Here is a 14,322-nt window from a genome sequence, read left to right on the forward strand (position 1 = left end):
TTCCAAAACCTACTTGTAAGAGTGAATAAAAAACATACCTCACATTTCCACCATATATTTAGTTTTCACTCATTATTTCTCGTTCTTGCCTAAAACACATATTAAGGAAAACCATCAGTCAGTCAATATCATTGTTTGCTAATCTATTTCCACAGTCTATTTAGCTAGCCCAAGTGACTTTTTCATTGTTTACATCCATTAGTTTGAGAAACTACTGTACAATGTCAAATCTTAATTATCTACAGCAACAATGAAAATTTAGATTTTTTTTCTGCTTCTATTTTGAATCTCTCTTTTTAACGCTGTAGTCTTATTCTTCAAATTACATAAGGAAAAACAAAGGGCACTATACATACAGGTAGCTAAATATAAGTAGCACACTTCTTTTCATACCTAGAATGTCCCTACTCATCTCAAAGTGGAACAGCCCTAATCACCCATCGGTCTCATGGGCTCAATACTCATTTTCAGCTGTCCAAGAATGAATGAAAACATTATGTTTCACAAGCTGATTGTTGTGTGTCATTTTTTTCTTCCTAGGGAAGAAGAAAACTGAAAAATCTGAAAAGGAAAATAAAGGTAAACATAGCAAATTTATACATGTATGTCTCAAAAAAAAGAAGCAAAGCAATTCATGAAAATTGGTTATTGGTTATATCAAAATTTCAGTTAAACACTCAAAAGTTATAGTCTTCTCATGGTTATTATTAAGTATCAAAGGAATAAAAAATTTAGATCCCAAAGTAAATTCTACCTACCTCTTATTGATAAACAAACTTCATACATATGACTTGAATTGTGGATATTGATGACACAAAATTCATTACCAAACTTCAACACATAAGAATACAGACATTTATTTAAGGTATCCTTTGGTTATTTTTACTGAAGAACATTAAAGTGAAATATAAATATTATCAGGAAAAGATAAAAATAAGCCAATGTTTTGAAGCCAGAATCATTTGAGTTATATTTTATTTATATCATCTTTAAGTAAAATTTAAGGTGTGCATTTTAAAGGTATTGTTTGATTGAAAGAAATTTTTAGTGAATATGGTATGGTGACATTGTCAAAACATTAATGGATGAAAGATAAATTGTAGAAATTAAGCATTCATTTATTTTGCCACTGGTGGACAATCTGGAAACCATATGACAGTTTTCCTTTCCCCTTAAAATTAGGTTTACATTAGTAAGCTACCTAATATCATACAGTCATGGTTGGTTTTAGCATAATCATTTGGAAAGCTTACAGATGCATTAATTATCTAATAAATACATACCAAACCAAGAAGAAAGCATGATTGACAAAAATAAAAATGATAAGTTTGGTTTATTCCTATTTGAGTGCTCAGGGTGACCTGTTTTCCACAAATACTAATCCTCTAAATAATTGCATTACTGTTGTATCTCTCTTTTTAACAGTAGAATGATAATTTTGTTACCACTTACTTTCATTAGATATTAGTTCAATATAAAACGAAATTGTTGAAAATTACTTTGAGAAACTAGTTATAACACTGCAATTATTCTAATCTCATAATTTAATATTTAAAATGAGGCAAACATTTAATGCAAAGTTACTTTAAAGTTTTATATTTTAATATGCATTTTTAATAAACAGTTCCAACAAGACAAGAAAATCTTCATGTGCATAATGTGACTAAAGGTAAACTTGAACTTTATGAACATTAATATTCTCTATTGCTATGTAAATTCATATTGTACTCGACATTATTATAACTAACACTGATTTTTAAAGAAGTTTGTGGATATGACTTTCTGCTAATACATGAGAACAAGATTTTAGAACTAATTCCCCTAAGACAGAAGAGAAGCCCAACCACAGTCAATTATTTTTCTTTGTCATAAACACATAGATCTTCATGGAGAGGAAGACAAACCCTGGTTTCCCTCAGGTCCCTTTGGTGCTTGTTGTAGCATGTACACTCAAAAGGCAGGATGTTCCTACATACATTGTGCCATGTACTTATTAGTAATTGAGACGGCACTATGGCATTCAGTGGAGAAGAACTGTTAATTCTCGAAGCATACCAGTTCATTACAAGCATTACTTGTTTCTTCATTTAAAGGATAGTTCATTGTATCTTGGTTTCCACTTGGGTCCTTTGTAGGTTCTATCTCCTTAACCATGCTAGTATTTTTAAAGTAGAAGAATTATTAGTGAAGAACTTTAAGTTATTTAGCTTTGTGATTTTCTGTTTAAGGCGTCCAGCTACAGCAATCCCCAAAACACAAGTCTCCAAATTCAAACTGTTTTCTTTTAAAACTATATATTTGTAAATTTGTAATTCTTAAATCTGCAGGAGAAACTCCACAGGTCTTAAAGTATGTCAATGTAATTCAGATTCTATTGAAATTATATTTTGAAGCCTGACCATTTAAATTTAATAAATGGTGGTAGAAGACAGATATGACCCATCTCCTTTTCTAAGAAAATAGCCTATCCCCTAGCATTTTGAATAATCATCTCACTGTGTATTTTATGTTATAAACATACAGTTAATGAGATGCACTTCTTCAAATAATCATCACTCACTGAAAAGAGAAAAGAAAAAAATCCAATTTGTATGATGCGTTTACAGAGTCATTAGTTTCTTAATGTAATTGGCAGTTACTTGCCTTTATTCATCGTTGAAAGGGAAATAATTCTCAATATACTTTATGTAGTTTAGAAATTGTAAAGTGTACATAAACTGCATCATGCAAAGTAATTTTATTCAAGTTATCTATAATTACAGTTGAACTAAAATAATTTTTAAAAGATCCTGCTGATTTTAGTAAGAGTGTTAAAAAATTAAATTGCTTGACAGTTGAGATGAAGAATGGCTTTTTTGACAGCATGCATATCTTCATCTATAAAAGAGACCACGTTATTCAAAGAAACATGTTCACAGGCAATGGAAAGCTATATTTGTTCATTAATTTTTAATCAGTAGGGGAAGGACCTGAAGAGATTAGGTACACTTACATAGTCCATTGACACATGCTACAAATCCCTTGCTTTATTATCTTAGTAAAACATAATATATATTCTCTTTTCAGCAGAAAAATCTGCAAAAATACCAAGTAAGTACTGTTGGTGTTAGCGATAAATTCATTTTGGTACATGTATGTGACTGTGGTATATACTCAGGAAAAATCAATCATCTAAAGAAGGAAACATTCCAGAGGGGTCAGTCTGTGGTCACCATTCCATCACTTTGGGCCTGAGATGAGGTGGGGTATTGTGGCAGTGGAAACAAGTGTTTTAAGAGGTGACCTTCCTCAGGGGCACTTGAGATACAGAGACATGGAGAGACAGGATATTGGGCAAGGTGTACTTCTGAAGGTTACACCTCAGTAAGACACTTCCTCCAGTTCAATCCTGCATTCTAATAACCCACTGGGCTACTCACTCATCTGCTGGAAGCTCGTGAAGTCCAGGATGAATGTCAGTCATGTGAATATTGACAGTGTGTGCAGAAAATTTCCACTGTAGCTCTCTCCCCCACGCTGGAAAGTTTATGGCCTGAAGACTGCTCCTCTACAGAGACTGCTTCTATTGGGATTAGCCAAGCCTGCCTGTCTGTTCAGCTAATATAATAGCTCAGACTCTGTTTATCTGTATGCAATAACCCTGCCTCCCTGTTCAATTGAATACAATAAATACATTGAGTTTTCTGGGCATCCTAAATATATATGAACCTACTGTAAACAAACTTGTAAAAATTTCTAGAATTCACTGAAATAATCATATTTATTCTTTCCCATGTTTCCAGATTTAAGAAAATCAAATCATTGAATATTAGGATTATCATAAAATGAGAATACTGCAGCTATATGTATAATTTTTATTTTGATAGATGTATAAGTTTTTTAAAAAGTAGGTGAAATTATTTTAGTATTATCTTTAATCCAATACATATGTATATCATTTTAAAATATGTAATAAGCATACAGGTTCACAACTTTTTTAATGCAAATTTAAAGTTGTGTGTGCTTTTTATATTTGTAACACATTTATATTTGTAATACCCACATTTCAATTCCCCACACACTGCGTAGTTAATGGCTGATACATGGACTGAGCAGGTCTAAATATTTATTATTTATCCACTAGCTGAGTACAAAAATGAACATTGAAATAATAATTAAGAACTCTAACTTGTCAAATTCATCATTCAAAAGTTCTTTGATTGAAAGTAATAAAACCTCATATAGTCTCTAGTAATTTAAAAAGGAGACTTACAAGTTTAATGAATTATCTCATGGATGTAAGGACAAGATTTATAGTTGAGCCTGCAGAAGAGCCCTAGGAAACTACACTATTATGCATTCTTTCTCTACGGTCCCTAAAGCTAAGGATCACAAGAGCAGACTCCATGGAGGAAGTAGTACCTTGAAGAATGGTTAGAGTATGGAAGACTGGAAAATGATAGAATTGGAAGAAAAATACAGTATAGTACACTAAATGTAGCTTGTAATGAACAATGACCATTGTATCCCTCCACCTCCTTGGCGTTATTTAATGTGTTAGAAGAAGTGGGGGTGGTGTTGTTTTGAGTGTGATAACTTATACTTGTCATCATTTACTTTTCTCTTGATAAAGGATGTTTAAGAATTAGTTGTGGCCGGGCGGTGGTGGCGCACGCCTTTAATCCCAGCACTCAGGAGGCAGAGCCAGGCGGATCTCTGTGAGTTCGAGGCCAGCCTGGGCTACCAAGTGAGTTCCAGGACAGGCGCAAAACTACACAGAGAAACCCTGTCTCGAAAAACCAAAAAAAAAAAAAAAAAAAAAAAAAAAAGAATTAGTTGTGTTTGAAACAGTTACCTGCATTTCTTGTCGGCTGGCTGGACCAGGCCCTCTAACTAAATTAACAGATGAGGTCACCTTTTGTTTTTTCTCCCTGTTGTGTTTCAATGTGTCCCAAGACCGTCCATGGTGCTGAAGAGAAGGGAAGAAACACTGTCAGATAAGAAAGGCCCAGACTGAGGACAAACACAAGCTGCGTTGTAGCGCGCACTTGGAGTGGATGCCTGAAGACATCCCAGTGGCCTGTGTTCTCACGCATCAGGGCTTCCGCTGAGAGGATAGCAGAGATACTCAGGGAGGTTACAATGCAGGAACCACTGCAGAGTGGAATGTCCCATGCTTCAAACAGGATGAGGGATTAAAGAGTATTTGTTCCGTGGTTTAGTTATTTCTTAAGGGCATAAACTTAAGATTTTCTTATATAAATGTGGTAGGTAAGTAATTTTCTTCCATATTAGAGTGGATGGATCACAGGGGTGCCAGTGGTTCCACATTATCCTAAAAATTAGCATAAAGTGTTAAATGAGATTTAGATATAATTAAATAAGGATTTCACCAGTGTAAGTGATAATGCTTTCTTCTTGAATTTATATCTTTGGTATATGTAGGTCTGAAAATCCAACTCCGAAATGGTTATCTATTAAACATTTCTTCTTAATATAATCAGCTATAATAAATATATAGTGTTTGGCATTAATGAAATGATTAATAATTTTATGTACATTCCTACATTACAATTTTCCAATAGCTTCAGAAATCCACAATATCCCAAGGGGAATTTAATTTATATACTGAAGGAATATGGCATTTTTCAAATAATAGTTTTACTATTACTGATTTAATTGAGTCACACACAAAAAAAGCTAATTTTCTTAAGTTCTTAAGTGCAAAAAACACACCCTTTGCATTGTGTTGTTACCACCCTTAGCCCTATTTTTTAATGAATGGATTTGTGGTCTTTACTGAAGTGATAAAAATCTATCCTGAAAGATACTTAAGAGTTAGTTCACTTCTAAAATTAATTAATGTTATAAGAGATTAATTAAGTTGCTGAGAAAATTACCTTGCAATTAATTAATGGAAATATATCAGCCTTTTAACTTTTAAAGAATTGAATTAGTTTTACCACTGTACAACACATGCCAGTCACATTTCCTGTGCTCCAAAGAAAACATAATGATCTTATTAAGATGCAGTTGCAGCAAAAACCTTTGATGTACTGTCTACTTAATTCTACTGAATGGAACGGTGATATTCTTGCCAATATATGTTGAATTTATTTTAAATGTGGCCAAAGTCCAAACAAGAAATAAATGGCATTGTAAGAACTAAGTAGCTATTACATCTCTCCTCCTGGTCTGTTAAAAGTGTTGGGGAGGCCGGAGTGAGTCACCCCTGGTGCTGTCAACATATGATTTAAAGTATGACTGCCTTTGTATCATTTCAGTCAGTGAGATTAGGACTTTTTTTTAAGTCAAAAGGAAAATAAAGTCTTTGTCATTCCTAAAATAATCCCTCAGAAGATAAAAATGTAGAAAAGGAGTTAGAAAATGAAGATTTTAGAGAGATTGTTGTTCTTTGTTTTTGCTGTTTATGTTTAGCTCTTTAACAAGATGAAAAAAAACTCCATTCAATTCATCCTTGGCTTGTTTTTCAGTCATGAAATGATGGTATTGGATTTTGGCAAAAAACATGTTCTGTATCTATTAGCATAGTGATGGTATAACACAGTAACTGAGTTTTAGATGCTAAACAAATCTTGCACTTCTAGAATACACCTCGCTTGATTGTTGTATGGATTTCGTACATTGATGGTTTCAGTTTGCTAGTAAGAGCTTTTCATCCCAATTTATAAGAGGACAGTGGTCCATAGTTTATTTTTTTTTGTTTTTAAGATGTGTTGGTCTGGGTTTGATTTCAGAGTGAGACTGCCTCATAGAATGAGAGAACTACATATGCCCTTTTGTGTTTTTAGAAGACTATGAAAACATTCTTTAAGATGCCGTGTAGACTTAACCAGTGGTGTGATCTGAGACATGGGTTTTAATTTGCAAGGATTCTGTGTGTTGTCAACATATTGTCAATGTAGCCATTTTACTTATTATGAATCTGTTCAGTCTAATTTTCTTGAATCAGTTTTGTACCTTTCCAAGAAATGTTCATCTTTAAAGTGTTTTTAATTTTTACTTTTTAGCAACCATGCTTTATTTTATATATAGCAATACAATGTGCATATTCACTAGCACTATAATAGAATTATTTGATATAGTTTTTAAAAGTAGAAAAGAGAAAAAAATGTTTTCTGTTACAAAAAGCTCCAGAACAATTGTCAATTAAAAAGAATTTTGCTGGATGGTGGTGGCACATGCCTTTAATCCCAGCATTTGGGAGGCAGAGGCAGGTGGATCTCCGAGTTGGAGCCTTGTGGGGGACCAGCCCCTACCGTTATTTACCGCAGGAACTCATGAGGAATGAGTGATAAGTGACTTGTTAGAAATAGAGAGGGGAGAGAAAACAGAGAGAAGAAACACAGGGTAGACTCGGGTGGGTCAGGTTCCTTGTCCACTGGCCCAGAACTTTATTCCAAAGGTCTGTTTACAACAATGTCAAGGGGTGGTGGAAAAGACCTCCCCCTTGCTAGTTAGACCCTTATAAACACCTGGTACCCAGGCCCGTGGTCCAATCAACCTCTTATGCAGTCTTGCTGGGTACAGCCATTAGGAAACCTAGTGGGCTCCAACACAGCCTGATCTACAGAGCAAGTTCTAGGACAGCTACGTCTACGCAGAGAAACTGTGCTTCAAAATACAAAACAAGAAAGCATGAAGAATAATTTCGTTTTATCTGATTTATCATGCACAGACTTTTATATTACTTGATATCCTTTGTACTGCTGTCGAGTCATGGTACAGTTCTTGTTCTTGCTTCTGATTATAATGATTTGAGTGTTATGTCTTCTTGATCAAGGATGCAAACAAATATAAATAATTGGAGTGCTTCTGTTTTTAAACCTAGTTTATTATGGAAAATATGACATGTATAAAATAGCACACAAAGCATATGCTGCCACCAGCAGCGTGGTTTCCTCTTGACCACATTCCTTGATTTTTGTCAGAGACAAGGACTATCAGGCCATCATTTTTGAGCTCCCTGGCTTATTTTTCTCATTTCAAGTTGTATATCGTCCTTATAACTTTGCATGTTTGTGAACATGGGGAACATGCTACAGGTTAGAGGTTGCATTCTGAGAATTCTGCTTAATATTATCCTTCTAAGGTTCCCATGTGTTTCTGTATAGTCATAATTCACTCTTTTACATAGTTATCCAAATTTAAAGGAAGTTCTAACTTAATTATGCTGTTTTCAAAATAAAAGTATTCTCTAATTTCAAATCTTATTTTTTTTCTTTTTAAATGTGTTCTATTTTGAATCCCATAACACTATGGAAGAGGTCTCCCTTATTTCCCTTAACCATCTCTTAAAACATACAAATCCAATCACATCAAGTCATTTATATGCTAATTGCATTCTGTACTTGCAGTCCTTAGAAACTCTAACATATTAATTTAATCTATATTCTATTTGAGTCAATATATGTCTATATTTATGCCAGTTTAACTGCTTCCAACGTTTTAATGTGTCTGCCTTCCAGTGACATCTTCTTCAGAACTACCTTCAGCAAAGTCATTTGGGAGCCCACTCCGCTTTCCTTTAACAGCAATTGTTCTCTGGCATCCCACAATTAGCCTTTTATATGGTTAGGATAGTGAGGATGGGGTAGAGAATAAGACAAGTATTGCTATTAGCCCAGGATTAACTCCGGCTGGTGAGCCTTCGCTACCAGCTTCCCAAGTGATGGGATTGTAGATGAATTCTACCATTTCCAGCCCAAAAGCCTGTTGTCATTAAGCACAGAGCAATGTAAACTGGGTCTCTACTTGCATGTTGAGAGAAGCTTTCAATCTATTATTCCATTACATTTCTAGTCTACGGTTAGGGCAGGAGAATTCTGTGGCCAATTTAAATATTCTCTCTTTCTTTGAGGCTATCATTTCTCTCTGCCTTTGTGTTGTTGGTTGTTTTTACTCTTTTGGGTGCCCACTAACTAGTACTCGGATAAATCACACACAGAGTCTTATTCTTACTTATAAATGCCCAGCCTTAGCTTGGCTCCTTTCTTTTTTTTTTTTTTTTTTTTTTTTTTTTGGTTTTTCGAGACAGGGTTTCTCTGTGTAGCTTTGCGCCTTTCCTGGAACTCACTTGGTAGCCCAAGCTGGCCTCGAACTCACAGAGATCCGCCTGGCTCTGCCTCCCGAGTGCTGGGATTAAAGGCATGCGCCACCACCTTGACTCCTTTTTTGCTAGCTTTCCTTAACATAAATTATCCCATCCACCTTTTGCCTCTGGGCTTTTCCCATTCTCACTTCTGTAATTCTTACTCTTACTCTGCAGTTTGCTGTGTAGCTGGGTGGCTGGCCCCTGATATCCTCTTCCTTCTCTGGCTACTTCTTCCTTTCTCCTTCTAGATTTTTCCTTCTGTATATTCTTTCTGCCTGCCAGACCTGCCTATCCTTTCTCCTGCCTTGCTATTGGCCATTCAGTTCTTTATTAGACCAACATGTGTTCTAGACAGGCACAGTAACAGAGCTTCACAGAGTTAAACAAATGCAACATAAACAAAAGTAACACAATAATATTCTACAACATCTTTGCTCTACTATAGGTTTACTTCAGTACCCTGGGGAAGGTAAATGATTAAATATATAAGAGAAACACACATTTGAAAAAGAATTTGTGTTTTTAGTAGTATGTGATTCAGGGCTGGGGAGCAACTTGGTATAATGCTCAGTGTGAAGAAACCATGGTCCAATCCCCAATACTACATAAACATTTTGTGGTAGTACATGCTTGTAATTGCAGCACTTAGGAGATAGAGGTAGGAGAACCAGAAGTTCAAGGTTATCCTCACCTATATAGTAATTTCAAGACCAATCTTGAAATTGTAAATATATATGAGCATATATATAATATATATATGAGTTTGTATATATATATGAGATTGTCACAAGGAAATTAATATCTATTACATATGACACAACAATTAATAATTAATTTTAAGAAATTCAAAATAAAATACTTTAATAGTAACTGCCAAAGAGTATGTATAAGTAAACATTAAGTAGAAGAAAATATTTAACATCACTAGATATTAATAAAATACAGATTTATCCACTCATATGTAACACTTCACATGCTCTGGAATCACTGAAAATCTTAAAACACTAAAAAATAAATGAGGACAGGGTTTTTAGCCACCGGAACTTTTATAATTGCTATTGGGAATGAAAATGGTCCTGACATCATAGATACTGCTTTAGCATTTTATTTTTATAAACATCAGGTTTACTTTAAAAACCTCACCATTTCCTCCCTGGAGGGTGAAAGGAATGAAAACTCATGTTCACACAAAAGGCTGTGCATGAATATTTATAGAACTAGCTTAATAATTGGCCAAACTGGAAATAACCCACATGCCCTCAACAGTGGAGTGGATACATCACCTGAGGTACAGCTACATGATCGACTACTACAAAGGATTTTGTGCTAAAATCCAAGCTCGTGTGCTGTAAAGTCGTTGTGAAAATAAGCTAAAATCTCACAGGAAAAATACATTTAAAAAAAATGGCAGTTTGCTCTCATTTTTCTTGTTTGTCTCAATTGTCCTACCTTCTACACTTTTATTACAAGCTCAGGAGTCTCTTACCTTTGGTGAGTTCTCATCACGAAAATGAGCTACAGCTGGTGGGTTCCCAGAAGTCAAGGGGGGTACCTGCTTGCTCCTGTGGTTTCAGCCCTCAGGGTGGTCCTTTTTGCTTTCTTATTTTTGAAGTGGGCAAGGCCCTGCCCACTTCAGCAGATGATCTCTCAAGTCAGCGTGATTTACTCAGGAAGATATCGACTCACATTTTGAGAGTTTCTATTCTCCACTCTCTCACAATCCTGATTGTTTGCCCCAATTCCTCCTTCACGGGTTTGATTCACTGTGAGTTTTAGCCATTGTTTCCATCCAAGGGTGTTTGTGGGTCTATTTAATTTTTTTTTGCGTGCATTTTGGTGTATATCTATTTTATCATTTCCTTGAAAGAGATGAAGAAGATTTAATTTCTGTTACTGCTATTTTTCTTATTTCCTTGCCCTATTCTATCTTAACAACAGACCCCAGCCTCCATACCCTACACTGAAGCTTAATTTGTGAGTTTTAACATGAATAGACTCTTGTATATCCTGCACAACACAAGAACCCACCTCTTATCAGCTGAGGTCTTTTCCCCTACTTTGAGCTCAAAACCTCAACAAAATGGAAGTCTTCTCTTTTGTGTTGAGCTCTTGGGTATGCAATTGAGCATATCACCAGAACTAATAATGCCTGAAATTTTTTATTTTTCCCCACATCTGATATTAGCTGAGCAGTAACAAGTGCTTTTCTAAATTAAAAGGAGAATCATCATCTGTCTTAGCTTCATACTATTTTATGAGCTAATTATATAACTAAAAAGATAGAGCAGCTGATTATAAAATCCTAAATTTCAATAATTGAGGGGGATAATTACTGGAACAAAATGTTGAAAAATCATGATATCAAAAATTTTGATATAAGGAAATTAACATCAAATTTCTACAAACTGTTTCATAGGACAATGTGGCTGCTGATACTGGGGGCCTCAACTTCAGAAATATTCATATAAAAGCTATATGTATTTGGAAAAATTACTTAATATTTCTGGACTTCTATAAAATTACTTCATATTTCTGAACTTACGTTAAAAATTTGAATTGCAATGATGTTTATTCTACAAAATTTGGAAAGATCAACTAACGTAAAATAGTAAGGTATATAAATAGGGTTTGGTGCATAATGCTGATCACTGATCATTTAGTCATGTGGGTATTTGGTGATAATAAGGACTGTGGTAGTGACCATTCATGTAAACCTGCTTCTTCTCCAGCTAGGGGCAGATTCCATTTTGGTATCAACACGAGTAAAATTACCAAGTGCATTACTAGGAAGAATGTATGTTTCCTGCCTTTTAGGTTAGATTTGAAAACCATCTCAACTTTTGGAACAAGTGTAACTGAATTCACTTTGTTCCAGGAGTTAGCAATGGAACAGTCACTTTGACTGAAGTCTTTTATGTACTGGTTGCATGAATATCATTCTGAATACCTCTCTCCTCTTTGCTGACCCTGAGAAATTCTATGTTAGGTGCATTTGGTGAGATGTTTGCCACTGTTCCATATTAGTCTTTGGGTCACAGCAGTGTGGCCTCATTTGTTTATGGGTGACGTTAAGTTATTCTGACATTGCCCTCAAGACAAGCATCTCACTCTAAGAGTGACAGTGTGGATACTCTGAAAGGACTACATACATTTATTTAACACCCTTGGCTTCACTGTGTGATGTGTGCAAAATTCCAAATGTGAGCTGTCTCTGCATACTTTATTACTCCCTGGAGCCAAGTTCAAGAATTCTGTGCCTATTGTTCAGTGTTGCAGTTAATTTTCTTTAAATCGCATGATCATTTTGAATAATATAATGTATAAGAGGAGCCTCTCACACCTGAGGGCTAAAAATAAACTTATCTGCTAACTCTTACTTTGAATCATGGTGGATGCATTGGATTTCTTGGGAAAATATAAACTCATAGAATATAATATTCTATTAACCTGTTTATGCACAATTCAGAAAGTCAGTTGAAAAATAATTTGAAACATTGGATAGCCCTAAAAATACAAAGCAATGTGTTGAATTTAATGAAGTGATGGGAGCCGGGAGGAATACAAAACTCCAGGCTGAATTTCCTTTGTGTTTGTGCCTGAGGTTCCCAGATGTTTAATAATGAGTATCTCTTGGAACTGCAGCTATCCAGACAGATTGCTAGCAGAGAAAAGATACAGTAACTGTGTGGGTACAAAATACATGCATTATTTAGCTAGATTTTATTTATTTATTGTGTTTGCTAAGAACATGCAGAGCTGTCTGAACATCACAGAGGAAAATTATATATTTTAAAACGTGAGATGGTTAATCTTGATTGCCAATTTGACCAAATTAGTAGGTGCCTAGCGATTAGTAAAGCATGTGTCTGGGTGTTTCTGTGAATTCAGTTAGAGAGGATCAGACAGGCAAGGAAGATGTGTTCCAGATGTCGACAGCACCATGTTGTGGGGTAGATGCACACAGGGAATAAAGGGAGAAAATGAGAGACTCAGATAACACAAATTTCCTTTTCTTTTATTGGCTCCTGTCTACCATAATGTGATGATCCTTCTCCATATGTTCATACTACTCTGATGCCCAAACTTACTCAAGCCCAGCATGATAAAGCTGAGGGATAATGGATGGAAAACTCTGAAACCAGGAGCCAAAATGCATCTTTCTCATTCTTTAAGTTATCCTCTGGGTACTTTGGTCCCCACTACAGATAGCTGATTTAAAATAGAGAAGATGAAATTAACAGTCTATGCTATCACTATGAGTTCCTTAGCATGTATCATCTTTCCAAGTTACAGTGTCTTAATCTTGCTCATCCTACCATGCCATCACCCCCGCTGTGTCTCAAATCAGGAAATGCTCATTCAAACTTTTCCTCAAAGCAGGGCATGGTAGATTACTCCTGTAACCCCATCATTTGGAAAGTGGAGTCTAAAGGATCAGAGCGTATTCTCAGCCTTAGTTACATAGTGATCTTGAGGCCAGTCTGGGCTCCACGACACTACCTTAAAAATTTGCAAACAAACTAAAAAAAAATCCCTTTATACACCAATTCTCATTTTGACTATCAGTCAGGCATGTTCTGTTTTCACTCTAAGGCAACAGCTCTTTTAGGGTCAAACAACCCTTTCACAGGGGTCACCTAAGACCATCAGAAAACAGATTTACATTATGATTCATAACAGTAGCAAAATGAGAGTTACGAAGTAGTAATGAAAATAACTTTAACATTGAGGTCACTACAACATGAGGAACTGTATTAAGGGGTCATGCATTAGGGGAGGTTGAGAACCACTGCCCTAAGGGATGCCCTCCCCTATGCCCATGCAGATGTACACCTATTCTTCTGTGCCATTCCCATTGCTATGTCTGCTTCCTGGAGTTTTCATGTACTCATACTTCTGACATCTATCTCTCATTGATCCCTTACCATTCCATCAGTTTTAACTTCCCATATCTGGATCAACTCACCCCACACTTACTTCAAATACCTCATTTAAATTTCATTTCAGAATTTGAAGTTACAAAGCTGAGTGGCCATGTCTAACCTTTCTGAAACACTATACACTGTGGATCCACCACATTTTTAGAAATGTTTTTCCTTCATGACTTCTATAGTATCACATTGTTTCAAGCCAACCTATTTCCTTAGTAATTTCCCCCTAAAGAAATAGTCCTCAACCTGTGGTTCATGATCTACTGGGGGGATTGAATGACCCTTTCAAATGGGTTA

General features: G+C 35.4%; 1 protein-coding gene across 3 annotated transcripts in view; it reads left to right on the plus strand.

Moving 5' to 3' along the window:
* Trdn (triadin) overlaps positions 1-14,322 on the plus strand; it is a 394,997-nt gene that overhangs the window by 363,110 nt on the left and 17,565 nt on the right. For all 3 annotated transcript variants that reach the window (XM_052751301.1, XM_052751302.1, XM_052751303.1), the window contains one exon: positions 541-579. In XM_052751301.1, the coding sequence (XP_052607261.1) occupies positions 541-579 (39 nt within the window). The remainder of the gene's footprint in view (positions 1-540; positions 580-14,322) is intronic.

The sequence above is a fragment of the Peromyscus californicus genome, unplaced genomic scaffold (assembly GCF_007827085.1).
Source record: "Peromyscus californicus insignis strain IS unplaced genomic scaffold, ASM782708v3 Scaffold_22__1_contigs__length_63687245, whole genome shotgun sequence".
Classification (NCBI taxonomy): Eukaryota; Metazoa; Chordata; class Mammalia; order Rodentia; family Cricetidae; genus Peromyscus; species Peromyscus californicus.